Raw genomic sequence first — 21263 nt, 5'->3', positions numbered from 1 at the left:
AACAATCTGATTTACAAATGGGCAGAGGATCTGAATAGACATTTTTCTAAAGAAGACATACAGATGGCCAACAGCACATGGAAAGATGTTCAGCATCACTAATTGGGAAACACAGATCAAAACCACAATGAGACATCACCTCATAATCTGTTAGAATGGCTATTATTGAAAAGACAAGAAATAACAAAAGTTAGAGAGGATGTGGAGAAATGGGAACCCTTGTACACTGTTTGTGGGACTGTGAATTGGTGTAGCCACTGTGGAAAACAGTATGGAGATTCCTCAAAAACTTAGGAATAGAACTACCATAATATGACCCAAGTTTTCCACTTCTGGGTATCTATCCAAAGAACATTAAAGCACTAATTCAAAATGATATGCACCCCTATGTTCACTGTGGCATCATTTACAGTCGCCAAGATAAGGAAATAACCTAAATGTCCATCAATGGATGAATGGATAAAGAAGATGTGGTATATATGTGTGTAAGTGTGTGTGTGTCTCTGTATGTGTATATATATAAAATGGAATACTACTCAAACATAAAAAAGAAAGAAATCCTGCCATTTTACAACGTGGATGGACCTTAAAAGTATTATGCTAAGTGAAGTAAGTCAGATGGAAAGACAAATACCATATGATTTCGCTCACATGTGGAATGTAAAAAGAGAAATGAACCAAAAAAACCCCAAACAAACTCATAGATACAGAGAACAGATTAGTGATTACCAGAGGGGAAGAGGTTGGGGGGTGGGCAGAATGGTGAAGGGGGTGTAAACTGTATGCCGATGGATGGCAACTAGACTTGTGGTGATGATCACTTTGTAGTGTATACAGATGTCCAATTATAATGTTGTATACCTGAAACTTACATAATTAAAAAAAAATCCAATTTCCCAAATGCCAGCCAATGACCAACCGTGCAAGCAGGCCTTTTTAAGGTGAGCAGTCTTAGACCTGCTATGTTAACTCTTTACTGCACAGGTCACATTTTAAGGTATGCCTAAAATACTAAACACTTCTGTTTTGAAAATTAATGCACTGTATTTAATCACTAAAATAGTAAATGACTACTAAATAGGAGTTCTGGTATAATTTCTTTGTGTTTAGGTCCTGGCTGAATACAAGTTTGAATTTCTGCAAACCGTTTGCAATCACGAACATTACATTCCTCTGAATTTGCCAATGGCATTTGCAAAACCTAAACTTCAGCGAGTTCAAGGTATGTATTTGTGTTTTCCATCATTAGGGATTGTGTTTTCCTGTTTTTGGCTAGCGCTAGTATAGTGTAACGTTTTCTAGTTAAACCAGTCGATCTAAAGGTAATGTCAGAATTGTTACTATGTGAAGATAGGTTCGTTAGTGGTACTCGGCATTTCCTTCATAGTGTCAGTGGTAGTAGTCATAGAATGAAGAAATTAGGTGTGTTACATAGATTGCTGCTTAAACACAGATGTCAGATACCAGTTAAATTGCTCTCTGTAGTACTGTTTGGACTCTTATGTGAGACTGAATTAAGAAAAAACCATATAAATACATTTCTGCTGACTGGAACATCAAAAGAGAAGTATAAAGGCAGAGTAAAATAGTGATATGTACGTATTAAATTGATGAAATGCCTTCAGTTATCTCCATTGCTAGTTTTATTGAATGCTTTGTTGTGTAGCACTATTCTTATGTTACTATGTTTTTTATTTGTCCCTTTTCTTTTCATATATTAATTAGATTTTTTTTCATTTGCGGTGGACCGTTTGACTTCAGTAGGTAGGTTTAACTCGGTTCACTCTAAAGTAGTTTGCTGTCTTTAAAAACAATTGATTTCATGAATGGCTAAGATGGATGGGGGCTTTCTTTGCTTTTTAAATCCTCCCTAGCCAAGGAGAGGCTTTAGTTAATGTACCCAGAAAACCTAGGAGGTGGTGTATTTGTTAACTCTTAAAATCAGCTTGAGTGTTGATTGCTAGAAGAATCAACTTTAAAACACCGTCCTCAGAAAACAAGTTTTGGCTCAAGCCAGCACGGGGGCTAGAGGGTAGCTGTTCTTTATGTGTGTCTCATCTCTGCCAGGCTTGCCTCCCTTCTCTCTGACCCTGCCTAATGACTGCTTGGCCACAGTTTTGGAGGTTGGCTGAAACTACCTGATTCGATTTATTCAGACCCCTGAAGTAAAAAACCTTACTACCATTGTAAAGTCGACCCAGATAAAGCCACCTGGGTTAGTCCGTACTGGTTCTTGTGCATAGAAAGTGGTTGGGATTCACAAAAGAGCATGACCAATGGCAGAAAGGATATCAGCTACCTCGGTCTCTAGGAGGGTAGCTGCTGAGCACCAGTTTCAGTGCTTGAATGCCAGCCAGTGAAAATGGAGAAGAAATATTTAAAAACCCAAGCACCCGTATTCAACTGCTCCCTTATTAGCTTCTGAGCATGTATGGCTCCGATACTTCCCCCAGTATTTATTGATGGCTTGAGGAATTCAGGGAAAAGAAGGGATGAGGATCTAGGATTAAATCTGATTTAGCATTTATTAAGTCCTAACTGAATATATAGCATTATATTAAGTGCTGAAGAGGCCAGAAAAGAAATGGAAAACATATCCTTCAGCTATATGGCCTAACTAAAATTAAAGGGTACGGGAGAGGAAATAAAGATAGTAGAAATTTACCGTAGAAATGACTAAACTTGGTCACAGTCCCTTCTGATTGTGACCCAATCAGTTTATAAGGCAAGTCCCAACCAGGATATTAGCAGCTGGGATTTAAAATGGACTGAGGATCTAAAAGGAAGTGAAAGAAATAGTTTGAAGCGGTAATTTTATGAAATAAAAGATTTGTATTCGCGTGATGAATTTGAGTGAGATGAGGCTGTTTTTCTTATTGTTCTTGTACCCCATTGTATTGGGGCCGATATAGAACATTTACTAGAACAGTCAATAGTTAATACTGTTACAGTGATTCAGTTGTCTAGTTTCTCTTCCTTTTCCTACTTTACAAATACAAACAGATAAGTGAATCAAGTATTGCTGTAGAGAATTACTCCAATTTGTAGTTGTAACTAAATCTCTTCAGATATGAAGAAATGTTTTAAAACATTGCCAAATACAGTATTCTTTCATTCTAGATTTTATCCTAAGATTTCTAAGATTTGAAAAGCATCTCGAAAAACAAAGAATTCTAGGGACTGTCTTACCGACTGAAATTATCATTAAGGCTATCATCTAGCCCCAATGATGAGTGCTCGTATCTTGTAAAATTTTGCATGCTTATTCTGTATGATAAAAGAACTGTTCATATTTGTTAATAATAACAATATAGTTCCTGCTAACATGGTCACATATGACTAAGTAATAAATATAGTGCTTTAATGTTAAAGTAATTTTTGAATATTTTTATAAATGGGTTTTAAATTTCATTATACTGCAGATTCAAATCTTGAATACAGTTTATCAGATGAGTATTGCAAGCATCACTTCTTGGTTGGTCTACTTCTGAGGGAAACCTCCATTGCTCTTCAAGACAATTATGATATCAGATATACAGCTATCTCTGTCATAAAGAATCTTTTGATAAAACATGCATTTGACACTAGATACCAGCATAAGGTAAGGATGTTCGTATCATCATCAGTATCACATTAGTTAGTTTCTAAGAAGATTTTATGTTCAAGGTGAAGTTTTCAGTAAGGAACATTACAGGAGGATTGATGAAGTTATTTTTACAAATACGTTTTGTTTCCGTTTCAAATGATTAGGTTTTAAAAATACTGTTCAGATAACTGTTGAAGAAGAACACTGGTTTTTCAAATCATGTCTAAAGAACAGCACAGCCGCTTCATGATTTGTTACATAAACTAGAATTTTTTTAAAAAAATCTTACACGATTATAGCCATGTGCACTCTTTCAAATACACGCCTTAATATATATCCTTAAATATATCTCCCTAAATAAATGCTATTATTGATTAGTAACTGATTAATAGTGACACATTAAGTATGTCCAATATATAAAAGATGTAAATATGAAGTTTTTCTTCTTACTGAAAAAATGTAGGTGTGGCTGTAAACCTTCCATACATTACACACTGTCGATGTGTGAAGGCCACAGCTGCAGTTGCTTTTTGCCGCACCTTTAACTTAATATCCGGGGATGGAGGGTATATTCAAATCTTATTAACATTATACCCTATGGGCTTCAAATAGTAGATGGCAAACTGTATGGATTTAGAATAACCTAACTTACTTACCTGGCTCAAGGTAACATATTATTTCATAATTAAGAATTTGTCCCTTTGTTTTACATTCAAATTTAAATAAAATTATCATGTCATTTATTTACTTTGGAAAGCTGACTTGGAGATAGATCTTATTCTTTTTCTACAGTATTCCCATTTGTCCTTAAAAAACAGAAAATGCCTGCCAGCTACATCCAATTAGATTTCTTTAATTATGAAGATTTGTTTTACTTACAAATTTTGCTAGTTTTCTTCATATAATTCTATCCTAAAGTAGACTTAAACCCTTTAGCTTTCAGATGTTATTACTTACTGCAATTTGCATCGTTTTTTCCCACATTATAGTTATAACAACATACTCCCATTTTGTGTGGTTTGCTCTCTTATGTGCCACTTTTTGTGTGTGTGTGAATGTTGATATTGACTTAACGTAAGTTAACTGGCATAATATATCTAAATGAAAAGATATCTTAAAGTCATCCATTCAAACCAAGCTTTGTCAAAGCTTTAAAAATGCCAGTTACCACTGGGCTCTGTTTGTACCTAGTAGTAGCGGAGGAAAATGTCTTTAGCCATGATTTCAAAGAATTTGTGGGAAAAGTACAAAATGAAGTTCCTGTTCTTAAAGCAGGAAGTTGTATTTTTTCCCCTGCCTCCTTAGATGAAAGTGAAGGAATATCGGATTTCACTAGCGTCTTACCTAGAGGTAGGATTTTAAATATTTTATATCACATATTTGCACATTATTTACTTTTTAAAATTCTGAGAGCAGTATATGTACTCACATGCACACACACACATCACTGTTGTTATCTGTAAATAACACTCTGCCTCTTTGAGTGTTTGAGGTTTTAGACTATGGGAAAGATTGAGATGCCAGCCTCATTACCCTTTTCAGTAATTTCTAAAGCCCTTTCTTTGTTCAAAATCTTCTGACAGGTTTTAAGTGTGTATAGGATTCTCCCCAGTAAAACTTTGCTTCATGGACCTGCTTCATTCCCTTTCTCTGTATGGTCCAAAGACTTCACAGGTGGCCTGAGTAAGAGGTCATTTGTCAAATATTGATACATTCACTTAAAACATGTTCACCATTAATGATGATGCCAAGGTGAGGGCAGAGAGGGGAGCTTTGAGCCCCTATAATTTCCATTGGGTCCCCCAAAGTGACCCCAAATAAAAATACAGTCAAGAAAAAAATTCTTCCTGTGGAAAGGCTGCTTTGAGACTAGATCTCCTAGTCACCGCCACCCCCCATTCCAACCATGTTGCCTTCCTCAGCCTCTCCTCTAATGAAATTATGGAGATGTCACTGGTCCCTATTATGTGCTACTCAAAAACTGCTTTGGGAGCCCTCCTAATACCATGAGACATCTTTCCTACCCAGAACAAGAATATCCAACATCTAACATTTATCCTGGGGTCTGTGTTAGTTCCTGTACCACTGCAAGTGATGTTGACTCCTGAGAATTGCAATTTCTGCTTGGACTGTGGGCAGATTTCTTTTCTTTTTTTTTTTTTTTTTTTAATGGTAATCTTACACACATGTTAAAAAAGAGAATCAAAATGCCTCCCTCCCATTCCTTACCTCCATGCCTCAATTCATCTCTCCAGAAGCAACTACTGTTATCAGTTTCTTATATAAACTTCTATTTTATGCATGCACAAGCCAATATGCTATATATATGTATATATATAAATATATAATAGAAACCATTATGCATTTTCCTTTTGTCATTTAACAATATAGCCTGAAGATTTGATCTGTATTTATTTTAAATCTGCATAGTATTCCATCATATGGATATACCTTATTCTATTTATCTAAACTGTCTTCTGTTAATAGATTCTTAGATGGTTTTCTGTCTTTTGTGCAGACAAAACTTTTAATGTATTTGCCCTGACTGCATGCTTTCCTGTGTTCCTGTTCACCTGAGAAAGGTGTAGTATCTCCTTCCCTAGTGATCATTCACTATCAGAACTAAAATGAATTCCCATCTAGAAGCTATAATGTTAATAATAGTAGCTAAAATTTATTGAGGACTCACTATATGCCAGGCACTGTATTAAACATTAGCTTACATGAATTAATGTCACTGTTATTATCCCCATCTTACTAAAGAGAAAACTGTGGTTGTGACTTGATCACAATCAAGTAACTAGTAACAGGAGAGCTGGAATTCATGTGTCTAAAATTCAAAATCTGTGCTCTTAACCACTAGACTGTACTGCCTCTCAAATCTTAAGTGGGACCCTGGAAAATTAGAGAACTGCCGAGAAAGGGTGATGATGATGGTGGAAACTCTTGAAATCAAAGCCATGTGAAGAATAAAGGAAAGTAGTAACAGCTATTTAGCCTTGTGAAGAGTGAATTAAGACAATTTGTGGTAATTGTCTCCAAATATTTAAAGGGTTGCCATGTAAAGTGCAAGTGGGCTATAACTAGCAGGTAGAACTTAACTGCTAAAGGATTTTTCTAACAGAACCCCTGAAAGGGCTGGAGTGTTTAAGAAGTTTAAAAACTAACCGTCTGTCAAGGATGCAGGTAAGGGCTGTTCCTGCCTTGAGCAGGATATTGAACTAGATCAGTGGTTCTCAAACCTCAGTGCACATCAGCACCATCTGGGGCAGATTCCTGGGACCCAGCCCAGACCTACTGAACCAGAATCTCCTAGCGATAGAGACTATTACTGATTAGGGTTGTGTATTAGAAGTAGGTCTGTTAAGAGTGCCTGAAACTCATAAAAGAGGAAGTACAAATGGGCAATTAACATATGAAAAATTGTTCAATTTCAAGAATAAATGGAACTATGAGACACTATTGATCTGTATTCTATAGGTTAACCATTGTACCCTAGAGGCCTTATCTAAGTCTACAGACAAGCCTCCCAAAGTCCTAAAGTATGGAGGGCAACTCTTGTGCCATCACAACCACTGGTTTGGCTGATTTGAATGTATGTCCATATCTGGTGAGGAATGTCTGTAGCTGAGAAAAGCAATAAATAAATTCGTATAAGAGGTACCACATTCATTAAGATGACCAGTGGCCAGCTTCACTTGCATGTTTACAAATATATCAATCTCCCAAGTTGTATAATTGATTTAGGGGGCCAAGATCACGTTATTTTAATTGCAGCTTTACTCAAAGCAAAGACATATTTCTTGAATGAATACAGTAATTCACCATTTTTTTACTTCTTCCATCTATTCATTCATTCAGCTAATGTATATTGACCATATACTATGTGCCCAGGCACTGGGGATGAAGCAGTGAACAAGACAGACAGGATCCCTGCTCTCCTCAAACTCAACCCTTGCTGGAGTTAAAGAGCAGGACTAATATGATCTGCTATTAAAAAAAACTAAACTTTCGCCTGTTATGTAGTGATGTTCGAGGGATGTGCTTCGACTCTCTATTGTATATAAATTCAAATACCAACAAAGTGGTGTAGCAGTTAGAGACTATGAATATAAATAGACTCATGCTTCACGAATTTGTTATGGATATTAGCTTGCTTTTAGTGTTTAAACGGACAGATGGAGCCAACTTTATTTGTAATACAGGCATATTATATATCTCTTAAGCTTTTGATAATTATTTTTCAGAACCAACAAGCCAAAATAGCACAATTGTACCTCCCATTTGTTGGACTGCTTTTGGAAAATATACAGCGACTAGCAGGTCGAGATACCTTGTATTCTTGTGCAGCCATGCCTAATTCTGTAAGTAGTAATGTGTTTCCATTGGCATTTTATCCTGTTTTATTGACTGTATTCAGAATTAGGGTCATACGCTGTATGGTCTCAATAGTGCACCTTTTACAGCATTTTAAATTTATACTTCTTCCTGGAGCAGTGCTTCTCAAATCTTAATGTGCATATGGATCACCTGGGGAATGAAGACAGAGATTCTAACGTGGTAGCCCTGGGGTGGAGCTTGAGATTATGCGTTTCAAACAGGCTCTTGGCTTTTTCTCGTCTAAGGACCATACTTTGAGTAACGAGGTCCAAGAGAACACCGGGAATCCTCTGTGCTCAGTGTTTTCTTTTTAAGATTTGCTGCTGTTACATGCCTTCATATATTGATTCAACCGGAAAACTGAACAAAACATTCACTTTGCAAAATATTAGGCACCAGGGATTAAACTGTATTCCTTTGCTTCTCCTCCTCTTTGACAGCCTCCTTTCAGCACTTCCTGATGAGTGGCTTTTAACTCATCACAGTTGGTCTGTGCTTTTTTCTCCCCTTAGAATCTTAGAGTTGAAAGGAACTTTGGAGGTGATCAGTCTTCCACTTGGCAAAACAACGTTTTGCCATAGTAGTAATGAAAACTTTCCTCCTCACATTAGATCTACAAGATTTTCTACCCACTGGTCCTAGTTTTGCCTTCTAGTGATACATCCATTTCTACCTCCACATGATACCCCTTCACACATGTCCCTTCTCAATTTTTCTTCAGGCCAGATATCTCCACTTCATCATTTGTTGTTTCAAACCCTTTACATTTCTTGGTTGGAGTCTTCTGGACATGCTCCATTTTACCAATTGCCATTTTAAAATGTGGCGTATACTTTACAGTCTGTCCAGTGCGACTAATAACTCCTGCCCCCCGCCCACTCCACGTTCTGTCTGGCCCAAGATCACCTTCACATGTTCAGTAGCCAAGTCACATTGTTGGGTGGCAGGTGAAACTGTGTCCTTTACAGCTTCCTTTGGAAATTCCCCATAATAAATGTCCGTAGATTTGTCAAGCCTACCCTGGGTTCCTGAGAAAGCTGCTTTTAAGCCTCACTTGATTGCCTGTACCTCCCGATTACGTAAATCAGCTAAATGTGGACGCTATATCGCTTACCTGGGTGGCAAGCAAGCCTTTCTTCACAAACACAGTTACTCATGCTTATGCTTACTCCACAACATTTGACAGTGATATTTGGAAATATTTTACTTACCTGTTCGTTCTTTTGCAACTCAAGATCATGTAGGGCCTCTGGTCGCACCTCTCCTTCTAGTATTGCCCTTGCTTCAAGGAGGAGAATGGAATCATGTTTAGATCACACCAGTTTGCAGCTTTTACCAGCCACCTAGAGTTGTGTCACTGTGCCAGAGGTCATGGTTGTAACAGTGTACCAGGATCCATTTTCTTTTTTGTGTGTGTGGTACGCAGGCCTCTCACTGCTGTGGCCTCTCCCGTTGCGGAGCACAGGCTCCGGACGCGCAGGCCCAGCGGCCATGGCTCACGGTACCAGCGCCGCCAGGGAAGCCCCCAGGATCCATTTTTAAAAGAGATGTCCCCTAAATACCAATACTGATAATGTGATTTAGACTTTCACAGTGAGCTTTGTTTAAAATTAGGGTACCATCTCATTGTTAATTCCGATTTCTTATCCTAGTGTACAAATGTATTTAAATGACAGAGGTATCACACTGTGTTACAGGCATCCAGAGACGAGTTTGCATGTGGCTTCGCTTCACCTACAAGTAGAGGGAGTCTGAGCACTGACAAAGACACCGGTAATTAAAAGTCCTTTAAAGATTATACGTGGCATGGCTGTTTAGAAATGTACCCTATACGTCTCTGTATTTTTGAAATATTTCATAATAAAAACTATACATAGCACAATCTCTACTAAAGTTTAATTAAAATCTTACACTTGCAGCCACATTTCTTTGCTTAGGTTTCCTTGTCTCAGCTTGTATAAAATTTAGCTTAGTATACTAAGAAAATAAAGGATAATGAGAAAAACACTGGTTTCCAATCATCTGTCTCCAGTCCTGGACAAGACACTTCCTTTTTCTGGGCCAAACTTCCTTATCTATAAAATTATCTAATTGTTTGCCTTTATTTTATGACTTGCAAGGAATTTCTTGTAGTTTCATACACGTTAAAGTGTTTCAAGGAAAAAAAATTGCTTACCCTTTATTTGGCTTCTTATGGTGTTTTGATGTAATATATAAACTTCACATTTTAGATGACCAAGATCTATTTCCTAAAATATGTCTTTACTTAAATTAACCCAGTGCTTAGTTTTAAAATTATTTTTGACAGTTCCTCCTGTTGCTAACAAGGACTTGGCTTTTTTCCAGCTTATGGGTCTTTTCAAAATGGACATGGAATTAAGAGGGAAGATTCAAGAGGTTCCCTCATCCCAGAAGGAGCAACAGGATTTCCAGATCAGGGCAGCACTGGTGAAAATGTAAGAACCTAAGTATATAGGATAACCCTAGTGATGTGTTAAGCTACAGCAGTCTTTCTTTTTATGCAAATAGGGGTCTCTCTACTCTCCTGTAGTCTGTACTGGATCTTTAAAAAGCATCCCATAATGCTTGGATGTTGTAGCAGTTCCTTCCTATCCTGGCACCTGCTGCTTGGATATTTTAAAACTGTTTATAGAGGATAAGGCATTCATCTTTAAGAGTTCCAACTTTGAATACCTCCTTTAACCCTAGCACTCTGTAAACCTGTTCTAGAGAGGGAAGGTTCAAGTTTAAAATGCCTAATGTACCTTGTCACTTAAATCACTCCCTGGCAGGATTCAGCTTTTTATTCTTTTGTAATAGAGTAATGACATTAACATGGGAGAAGAAAAATTAGGTCCCCAAATGGATGATCTCAGCATCCCAGAATCACTTAATCACAATATATTCTCTAACTCTTCTATCAAATTATTTCAAGCCTGACATTGAAGTTTGGGATATGTCTGCCTTGAGACAGAGAAACCTCACTTTAGACCAGTAAAGCCTTGTCACGCTGCTACGTAAAATCAGAGAATCATATAAAATTAGAGTTAGAAGGGGCCATAAAAATAATAAATTCCAACTCTCAATTTACAAATTAAAACTGGGATTGTGACTTAGGACAACCACACAACTATGGCAGGGCCAGGCCTGAACCCAGGTTTTCTAATTCCGGCACTTCTTCTCCTAGATCATGGCATTCTTAGGGTGCATCTGGGGAACTTTATAAAAATGGATAGCTGAGCCTCATCCCCAGAATTTCTGTTTCTGTCAGTCTGGGGGCTTGCTCATTTGTATTTCTAAGTTCCCAGGTGATGCTGATGCTGCTGGTTGGGAACCACCCCTTGAGAACCACTGGACTATATACTCCATTGAGTCTTTGCATAGTTAGTAATTTAATCATAAAGGTTCTTATTTCACACCATTTAGAATTAAGACAACAGACACTGTCATAGGTAAGACACATAAAGGACAAAGAGGTTAAATGACTTGCCAGTAGCCACACAGCTAGCAAGCGTTCAGGACCTAGATGTTTTGCTCCAAGTAGACGTTCTTGGTGAGTCCTAGATTAGTAAATATCTATCCCCAGCCCAGGTTAGCTCAGCTGAAAGTATTGGTTTCTAACAAGGGTACATTCGTTAGGGGATTGTCATTGCTGTATTCATACAAATCCCCAAATAAGTCAGATCTTGTCATTTTTAACTGATATTTTAACAAAAGTCACTAAATAATAGGAACATCACTACTTTGTAGAGGCTCTAATTTTGAAGTATTACTGGGTCCTCCTTAGTAAAATTATCTTGTAATGTCATTAAGCCTTTTTAAGATAGATTTTCTGACCTATTATTTAGACGTTGGATTTTAATAAACTCTAAGGAGAGATTGAAGTTAAAGAGTTTAAAATGCTTCTTATGCTTCGATGTACCTTAGTTAAGTTTCTCCTTGACGTAAAAGCTATTTTTTCCTGGAATAGCCACATATGATTATTCAAAATGTTTTCTTACTAAAACACAGGACCTATGGGAATGAAACATACACAGTATATTCATGGCTATATCTTGATGAAGACTGCAAGGTAATTTCCAGTGATATTATTAGGTACAGTAGCAAAGAAGAGTCAGCCCATTTACCTTCCAAATGTGATATAAAATGTGGATTTATGCTTAGAATTTTCCCAAACAGGACTAATGGTTAAAACAGTTATTGAGTTAAAGGCTATGGGAAGCTACAGTACCAATATTGTTTCAGAAAAGTCCTATCTTTGTATTACAGACTCGGCAGAGTTCGGCAAGGAGTAGTGTATCTCAGTATAACCGATTGGATCAGTATGAAATCAGAAGCCTCTTGATGTGCTATTTGTATATAGTAAAAATGATTTCTGAAGGTGAGTTACCAGCATATTAATCGTGGACTGTACTCCACCCTCACAGGTTTACAAGTTCATGCAACAAATATTTGACCATCATCTGCATGTAGAACACATGCACATTAGAAACAGAACTTTGAAGACTCTGACCTTAGAATGTTCTTATATTTTAACTTAAAATAGGTTCATTTCGGTCATACAAGTTTGATTCTTTGCAATAACTTTTTTTTTTGATTTAAAAATTAGTTTCTAAAGTGAGGCAATAGTTTTAGAAGTGCTAAACATTTTTTTCATGCAGAGCATATAATGCATTAAATGACCAACGTAAACAGAAAAAAATAACAATAACCAGTGCCATAGTTAACACTTTAGCTTTTATTTGACCCAGGATTTGGAAAATCAGAAGCAAACAAAAAGACAGGAAGGGTTCTTTGAGGGTAAGGAATGTCGTTGTTATCTCTTGCAGTACCATTATACAGTTTTGCATGGTGTCACATTCTTTTCCAGGCTCTGTTCTTTTTTCCTTGGTGTACAATTGTATTATTAACTAGTATTACCATTTCCTCTTTACCTTATAAAATATAACCAAAGGATTTTCATGAACTGCATGTCCTCTGGAAGTAAAATCTTATTCCCAATACCACATTTGTTTACACAATTCCCTCCCCTTTCTTCCTTTTCTGTTTTTGCTCAAAAAAAAAAAAAAAAACCACCTGGGTTCTGATCATCATAATACAGTAGTTAAATTTTACTTATTTTCTATTTTTTTATTTCATTTTTAGTAAATATTAAATCTTTTTTTGTAATAAGGCAGCACATAAGAACATAAAATAAGTTGATAGTTAACTCACTTACAAACATTGAAACAAATCAAAAGCTAGATATGAATGGTTAATTCTAAAGTATATTAATAAAACAGGTTTAAATAACTAGAATCTTCAAGTTCTAAGAATGTACGATTTAGAGTAAACATCAAAGATTATTGAGGCTATGTGATAAGCCTCCATGTTTGGGGAAAGAAAACAGTAAAGGGAAATCATTTTCAACTCTGGTGGTATTTCATTCCAGGAGATAACGGATCAGTTAATAACTACAGCCACAGCTCACTGTTTTTGTCTCCCCACAAGGTGAAAAATGGGGGAGTATAGAAAGTGACTGCTAATATGTATGGGTTTTTTTTCTTTAGGGTGATGAAAATATTCTAAAACTGGTGGTTTTATAAGTTTTTAAATGTACCATAAACTACTGTATTGGGCACTATTTAAATGGGTGAGTTTTATGGCACATGAATTCACTCAATAAATTTGTCTTTTTTTTTTTAAGGCCCAAGAGGCAACATGGAAAACAAAAAACTGGAGAGAAAAAGAAAAAAGTAGTTGAATACCACCACAGCCCAGGGAAAGTAAGGAGGAGGGTGGTAGGGGGAGAGAGAGAAGGAAGGAGGAGAGGGAGATGCATCGTTGACTAGTTCTCCTCTCCTCCACCCAGTACACGTGTGCACACACCCCCACATGCCCACATGCCACATACAGTGTTAACCAGTGACAAGCCACTGGCTGCTTTCTTCATGTCATGGGTAAAACCATAAATGCTTTGTTTCTTGAGAACTTCATAGTTCCCCCTCGTCTTGCAGTCACATCTCCTCTTCATCTTTTGTAAGTGTAAAGTCATGCTGCATGGTATCTGTTAAGTCATACTCGTTTTATTCCAAAAAATATCTGCTTCTTGGTCCTTCTCAATGAATGTATTCTAGTTACCTTGTCAAGTCCAGTAAATATTTCACTTTCGTTATACCTTGTCAAGTCCAGTAAATATTTCACTTTCGTTATACCTTGTCAAGTCCAGTAAATATTTCACTTTCGTTACTCTATATGCATTTAAATGTTGAACTCTTACAGTCATAAACAGTAGCAACTTAATTTCAGCAAAAAGATGGTAGACTCTACACTTTCATATCAAAGTACAGGGATTCTGAAGAATGAGTTTCCTTCTCTGTAGCTGAAATTTATTAACTGCCAATAATTCACTGTTTCAAAGTCTTAGTCATTTGCCCAACTTTTGTGTAGGTCTCATTGCTTTGTATATTATATTCTGAGAAGTGTATCAGAGTCAGGGGTTATCAATTACACAGTCTGAATTGACAGCAAGACTGTTCTCTTGGAAAAGAAAAGCAGTCTCCTTAAGAGAAAGGAAGAGGGAAAGCTACTTCCTTCTTCCTGGCTGTACCCCGGCTTTTCTCTTTATTGTAGACCCCAAAGTGGAAATCTGGGTCTCACCTTGTGGCTCATCAGCACCAGCTGCACCTGTAGATTCAGCAGTATGCTTCCTCGCAGTCACCTCTTCATTGGAAGGTGGCTGGTTACAGCTGTGTCTCACCGAAAATCCAGTTTTGTATTGAGAAAGACGAGCCGCTGATCTTTTCCCACGAGATGTATAGTCAAGAGGAAATACATATGAAGGGGGCTTTCCCTTTCTCTGTGTAAAATGAGGAAATGAGTTAGTATCATCAAGCGTATATTCATCTGTAGTTGCAGGTACTAATGGAGTAGGTGGGTTTTCTCCCGCAGAAACACTGGAAGGGCTCCAAGAGAAGTGACTCTGAGCTCTACGCTTGTGTGTGGAGCTCTTCTGTGTGAAGATCGGTTTCTTTTGTGCACTGCCAAGCCTGTCTTCAGAACGGCTTAAGTCACCTTGAAATCCATGCCCCCCTTGAGCGCCAGGTGCAGATGTTAAAGGAAGACTTGCAGGTGACTTCTGGTTGGCACTCCTTCCTGTGGGAGGCCTGCTGCTGTTAGAGGAACTCTCCAGAGGGGTCTCTGGCACCACAGTGGGGTCCTTACTATAAAATGGAATTGGAGGCTCGGAACTCTGTTGCTGTTCCTTTTTGTCTCCAGATTTCATCTGTTCAGTATTTGATGGCATTACCCGTCTGTAGGGCGGACGCAACTGAAATGTGGGTGGAGGGTCCCTGACTGTAAAAGCGAGCCCCTTCTTTTGAGTGCGGAAAATGAAGCCGTCATCACTATCAGAACTAGAAGGATAAAGCTGTTGCTCCTTCAGCTTTAGTCTCGCATAAAGCCGTTTATTTTCTTCTTTTAATTTATTCCTTTCTTTTGTGAGCTCAGCAATAACCTTCATATTTTGTTGTTGGATACGGTCATATTCTTTCTGTAGCGTCTTCCTGTATATTTCGTTCACTGAACAGCGGTCACATACTTTGGAGCTTAACTTATGTTGCAGGTCATTGATGGTGACATTCAGGATATTCTGTTGCTCCAGCAACTCTTTAATTTTGGCTCTGGAGCCCGCCTGCCTTCTGTCTGCCAATCGCTCTTTCCTCAGACTGGTTAGTTTCCCGTGGAGACGGCGTAGCTCCTTGTCATGGAGCTCTTTTAGTGTTAGCCAGGCTTTTTTAAAAGCGTCAGAAGACAAATCACTGACGCTAACCTGCATTTCACCTCTTGCGGGAGAGCTCTGGCCACTTTCCTTGTCTCCTCCACCCACGTTGCCCGCCTGCATCTCGTCTCCCTGACTGGGAAACAGTGGAGACAAACAGCCGCCGGCCAAATGGCGGAAGGGCTGCTGACTAGAGCTGGGCCGCGGACGGGACGAGAGTTTCACCCCTTCTACAGACCTGCGAAGAGGCTTCAGAGCACAAGGCCGGTGTGAGGATGGCTCGGGGGTAGACAGAAGGGCCCGGTTTGGCGGCGGAAAGGAGTTCCGAGCCTCCTTTTGGCGGGAAGAGCCAGTGCGCAGAAGACGAGGCCTGCGAGCCGGCCTGTAACGAGAGGCCGGAGAGACCGGAAACGCGGTGACTTCTGGGAGAGCCATGCTACGCTGAGCCGGAAGGGCGCCCGAAGGCGGAGGGGTGGACCGGAAGTCAGCGCTCACTTTATTTTTGAAACAAATCTAATTTGACCTTATGTTAGCATCTTATTCCTGATGATCAGTATTTTATAAACGTTGAAAACTATCAATACTCATGGTCTTGAGTAAATTGGGGAAATAAAGTCAAAACCCACACACTCTTCCCTCCCTGTCACCCCTCCGTTTAGCCAACATTACCTAGTGGTCCATCCCTACCTTCAGAGGCTCTCGCGGGGCAGGCCATTACGTCATTGCCTAGTTTTTTTTTTTTTTTTTTTTTTTTTTTTTTTTTTTTTTTTTGCGGTATGCGGGCCTCTCACTGTTGTGGTCTCTCCCATTGCGGAGCACAGGCTCCGGACGCGCAGGCTCAGCGGCCATGGCTCACGTGCCCAGCCACTCCGTGGCATGTGGGATCTTCCCGGACCGGGACACGAGCCCGCGTCCCTTGCATCGGCAGGCGGACCCTCAACCACTGCGCCAGCAGGGAAGCCCCGTCATTGCCTACTTTTGCGATCCCTACCAGGTTTTTAAATTTGGAAGTGGACCTGCTGACACCATTAGCTATATCTGAACAGGATAAGAAAGGAATGGAAAGTTAAGTGAGGGCAATATTTTTCTTTTTAAAAACGTCTCCATGAGTGTTTTTGAAGTAAAAAAAAAAAAAAAAGGAACAGCTCCAAAGAGAAGTATATATGATAGGTTTAAGGGACATTTATATCTGAAATAGTTGTTCCATTAATGTGTCTGTATGTTTGTATATTGCCAGGACTTCAAGGTTGATAATCCGAAGGCAAAGAGGAAAAAGAAAGTTATCAGTCTCTTCCTCTAAAGTTTAAGGTTCTCAGACTGTTTGGTTCGCAGAGCCCTTTGAGTAGCAGGCGAAGGTGCTTGACCCTACCTTCCGAAAAGTGTACTTAAACGCACCATCTTGCATAAAATTTTAGGAAGCTTATTAAAAATCCGAGGTCTACTTCCCTTCCTCTGTCTTCAGGGATGATAAGCCATCCAAAAGAACGTTTATAAAATACATAAAAATAATTGTTGAAGTTGAAATAATTACAGATTAAAAGGTATATTTGGGATTAATTTAAAAGAATACAGTGTGGGTATTGGGCAGTGAGATGAGATAGGAGGAGAGGATATAGATGAGACAGAATTGGCTGTGAGTTAATGGTTGCTGAAACTAAGTTATTGGTACTTTGGAGTTCACTGCGCTATTTGCTGTAAGATCTATGCTATCTCAAGACGTAACACTTTATTCATTCCATTTTCAGATACACTCTTAACTTACTGGAACAAAGTATCTCCTCAGGAGCTCATAAACATCCTTATACTTCTAGAGTAAGTTATATTAACTTATTTTCATAAAATTTCCTCTTATTTTTGGGAGCTTAATTTTTATACATAATAAAATATTACCCCCTTTCTGTTTTCAACAGCATATTTGTTAATAATGTAGGAAATGTTAAACTATTTTGATAGTTTAGAAGCTGATGTACAGGTTCTTAACACATAGATAGAAGAAAAACATGGAAATGAAATACTTGTGATATTATAGAAAACTCTAGCTAATAATAGTGCATCCTTGCAGACCATCAGGAGTCTTTCTGTGATCTGGAAAACTGGAAGTGGCATCAGCTGTCCTAAATCATTCATTTAGAGCAGATGCTGGCTTAATGGAGCAGCTTAAATGTTGGAATTTAGAATTTGTACTCTTATGTAGAGCTGAGTAATTCTACTCACTTCAGAAATGCATATATATATATATTTCCATATATATATATATCTCCATTGCAAGGTCCTTAGGGAAAAAAATCTAGCCTTTTTCCTAGGTGGAGGTTGGAAATTGTCCTATATTGTATGCTGAGCTATTTTTACGTCATTATTGAAAGCTAAAAGAAAAATTAGAATGAAATGTAAGAAATTTCTAAATAAATAGTACACATATATGATACCGTGTGTGTCTACCAAAACACAAAGAGGGTAATCTATGCATAAAAACTTAGTAAAGTCTTTCAAAATTTTGCAGAAAATGTCAGCAAATAAAAGTTATGATTAAAGAAACTACTCTAATTATATTGAAATGTTTACTAATGAAAATATATGATGTTGGGGATTTACTTTAAAAAAATAAAGGCGGTAGGGAGTGTGGAGGGAGAGCATGGGACCTGTTTGGGGTATAAGTTAAGAATGGCCATGAGCTGATAATTGTTGAAGCTGGTGGGTGCTGGGTATGTGGGATTTGGTTTGCTGTCCTCTTTACTTTTGTATGTGTTTGAGATTTTCCATACTAGAAAGTATTTTAATGCCATTATAAAAAATATAGCAATTGCCCCAATTGCTTAAGAACCTTTTTAGGTGTTACTGACTGTGCTAGAGACCTTTGGTGTGGTACACACTATAAAGTACAAGGGATGATTTGCATTGACGGTTTTTAAAAAAAAATACGTCATTAGAATTGTATATGACGACATGGAGCTTTTTGGTGTTGATGTAATTGTAGCAGATAAATGTAGAAAGATATAATATGGCAAGTAGTTATTTGCATATTTATTTTTGTATACCGAAACATTATTGTAATATGATTTTAAATGGGTCGTTCTTTGTGACACATGAATTTTCAAATATTACTTGTTAAAATGCAAAGTATGGTAATATCTTACTAACATGCTATTGTTTTTCTTTCTAGAGTATGTTTGTTTCACTTTAGATATATGGGGAAAAGAAACATAGCAAGGTAATTCCCATAGCACTGCAATTTCCACTTTTTTTCTTCTCTTCCAACAGAGGGCAGCCTTAATTATGCCATGTATAACCTAGATGATTCATTTTGAGTTGACATTAAGATACCCATGATTTAGTTAATGCGTGTCAACTCAAAGTTGAAATTAATCTGATGTGAACATTTTTAAAGTTTTCCAGAGGGTAATCGTTAGACTGATATGCAGAGTTTCTGCTCTAATCCTAGAACAGATGCTTGTCTCTTCTGAAGGATGTGAGAAAGGGCTAGATCAAGGGGAAGGCAGGAAATCGTAAAGTGAGGACAACTGTAAGATCTGTACTTTTATCTACAACCTGTCAGTACTCACCTCAGTTACTAACGTGAATAGAAATCCCCGACAGCAATTGGGACATGCACTATATATTATTTATTTCTTCTTTTTGCTGTGTAAGTCTTAGTGAAATAAATACTTAAGGAAATGTTTGAGGAACTGTAAGGAAAAGATTACTTATTTCAATAAGATATATTTCAGGGGTAGAGTTAGTCATTAAAGGAATTCAGATAGAATTCTTTTTCTAAGTAAATTCCATGGCACTTCCAAAAACTAAAGAGGCTGTTTGGATGGGGTTTATTGCTGAGTCTCTGGAACATCCTAATAATTCAAGGGATGATTTCCACTGTCTTCCCAGCACTGGGAACTGGTTTAGACCTAGTATGGTAACTACCACCATGAACCTTAACCTCTAAGATTCTGCTGACCCGCCCTCTATGTTTATTAGAGGATAGACAAACTCCTTTTCTTCCTTAGTTCCTGTATTACCCGGTTGTAATTTTTTTTTAATGGAACCTTAAAATTAAAGGAAAACAAAGAAAAATGTGCAAACAGACATGTTTATAGAGTAAAAATTTCTGCTCCAAGTTTAACTTGGGTCCAGAAACAGATTAGATAGGCACTCATTCTTAAACATCTAACGCCAGGAGTTCTTCCACCTTACGTCAACTCCTAGTATCCCTCTCACTGTTTTCTCTGACTCTTGCCTTTCCTTACCTCCTGAGAGAAGACTGGATCTTACTGGAGTGTTGTCCACTTCACTCTGATATTTTTGAGAAGAAGAAGGGAAGTAAGAAACTCCCTCTAAATTCCTTACTTGTATTCGTATAGTATAAACTATTATAATATACATTAAGCTTCATACAATTTCCAGTGATGCCTCATTGAAGCCAAGTAAATACTGAGCATAACACAGTGTTTATGTGGAAACCTCGTCATTTATTAGTTTAAAAAATCTAACGTTGAGATGTATTCTCAGAGTGCTCCATTTCCTAACTTTAACATTTATTTTAGGGTGCATGATGCCTGGATGTCAAAACACTTCGGAATAGACCGAAAATCGCAAACCATGCCAGCTCTTCGAAACAGATCGGGAATAATGCAGGCCCGGCTTCAGCATCTTAGTAGCCTGGAAAGTTCATTTACACTTAATCACAGTAAGTGAAAAATGTGTGTAGGGTACCCATTTGAAACAGATATTAATACTATTTAATCTTAAAGAAGTACTGGCTTAAATTTCCAATACAATTGGTAATCATTTCCCATACATAGATACAATTGCATATCTCTGTTTATGAACAGTCATTTCATCATATGTGAATATATGATAAGATATGCATGGATTTTTCAGCAATTTTAGGTAATGATGGGTTTTTTTCTTAGTTCAATATCAAGGAAGTTAATTTTCCCTTTGAATTATTGTTCTTATATTATTTTACATTCGATATCCTTTATTCCTACTTTAATGCAAATAACGGCATCTTGATATAATAGTATGTATAATATTTGTTTAGAGTTACTATTGTTCATTCAGTGATCTTAAGGGATTATCCATGCTGAGCTGACCGCAGAAATCAAAGAACTGTAAATAGTATTTTGACAAAGATGTATTTCACACAGGTTGAAGTACTGACAAGTCGAATAGGACAAGGAGGAAGCTACAGGGTTATATAAATGGAAGCTATCCTCTGAGAAACAAATATTAATAAAAAAGTCAAAGAGTGAGGTAAACGTTCATTTCCACACAGTCCTTTGGGGATTGCATAAAAGGAAGCCAGCAGAACTGGCTTTGCGATAGGGCTAATAATAAAAGCAAATGTCTTGAGCAGATGGACCTGAGCTAATAGAGTCAAGACCTTTAAAAAAATGCAAGTCTTACAGCCTTCAGCTTTGCTCTTTGTCACTTGTAAAAATATCAGTATAATGAACCTATGTATTTCAGTTGGCCCAGATGCTTTGTTTTCCTCCTGATTTAGAAACGTCTCATACCATTGGCATCATTGAAAACATCTGG

The 21263-nt window shown here is 37.7% G+C and overlaps 1 protein-coding gene across 2 annotated transcripts in view; it reads left to right on the top strand.

Annotated features, from left to right (window-relative positions):
• DOCK11 (dedicator of cytokinesis 11) overlaps positions 1-21263 on the top strand; it is a 189857-nt gene that overhangs the window by 113829 nt on the left and 54765 nt on the right. The window contains exons 30-39 of one of the 2 annotated variants that reach the window (XM_060002424.1): positions 1111-1222; positions 1726-1764; positions 3423-3601; positions 7834-7950; positions 9664-9739; positions 10313-10422; positions 12236-12347; positions 17471-17537; positions 18886-18933; positions 20264-20406. In XM_060002424.1, coding sequence (XP_059858407.1) covers positions 1111-1222; positions 1726-1764; positions 3423-3601; positions 7834-7950; positions 9664-9739; positions 10313-10422; positions 12236-12347; positions 17471-17537; positions 18886-18933; positions 20264-20406 — 1003 coding nt within the window. The remainder of the gene's footprint in view (positions 1-1110; positions 1223-1725; positions 1765-3422; positions 3602-7833; positions 7951-9663; positions 9740-10312; positions 10423-12235; positions 12348-17470; positions 17538-18885; positions 18934-20263; positions 20407-21263) is intronic. The other variant, XM_060002425.1, reaches the window with a different exon arrangement.

This window comes from Delphinus delphis, chromosome X (genome assembly GCF_949987515.2).
Source record: "Delphinus delphis chromosome X, mDelDel1.2, whole genome shotgun sequence".
NCBI classification, from domain to species: Eukaryota; Metazoa; Chordata; class Mammalia; order Artiodactyla; family Delphinidae; genus Delphinus; species Delphinus delphis.
Note: the sequence above shows the minus strand (reverse complement) of the source record. Positions and strands in the feature narration are given on the sequence as shown.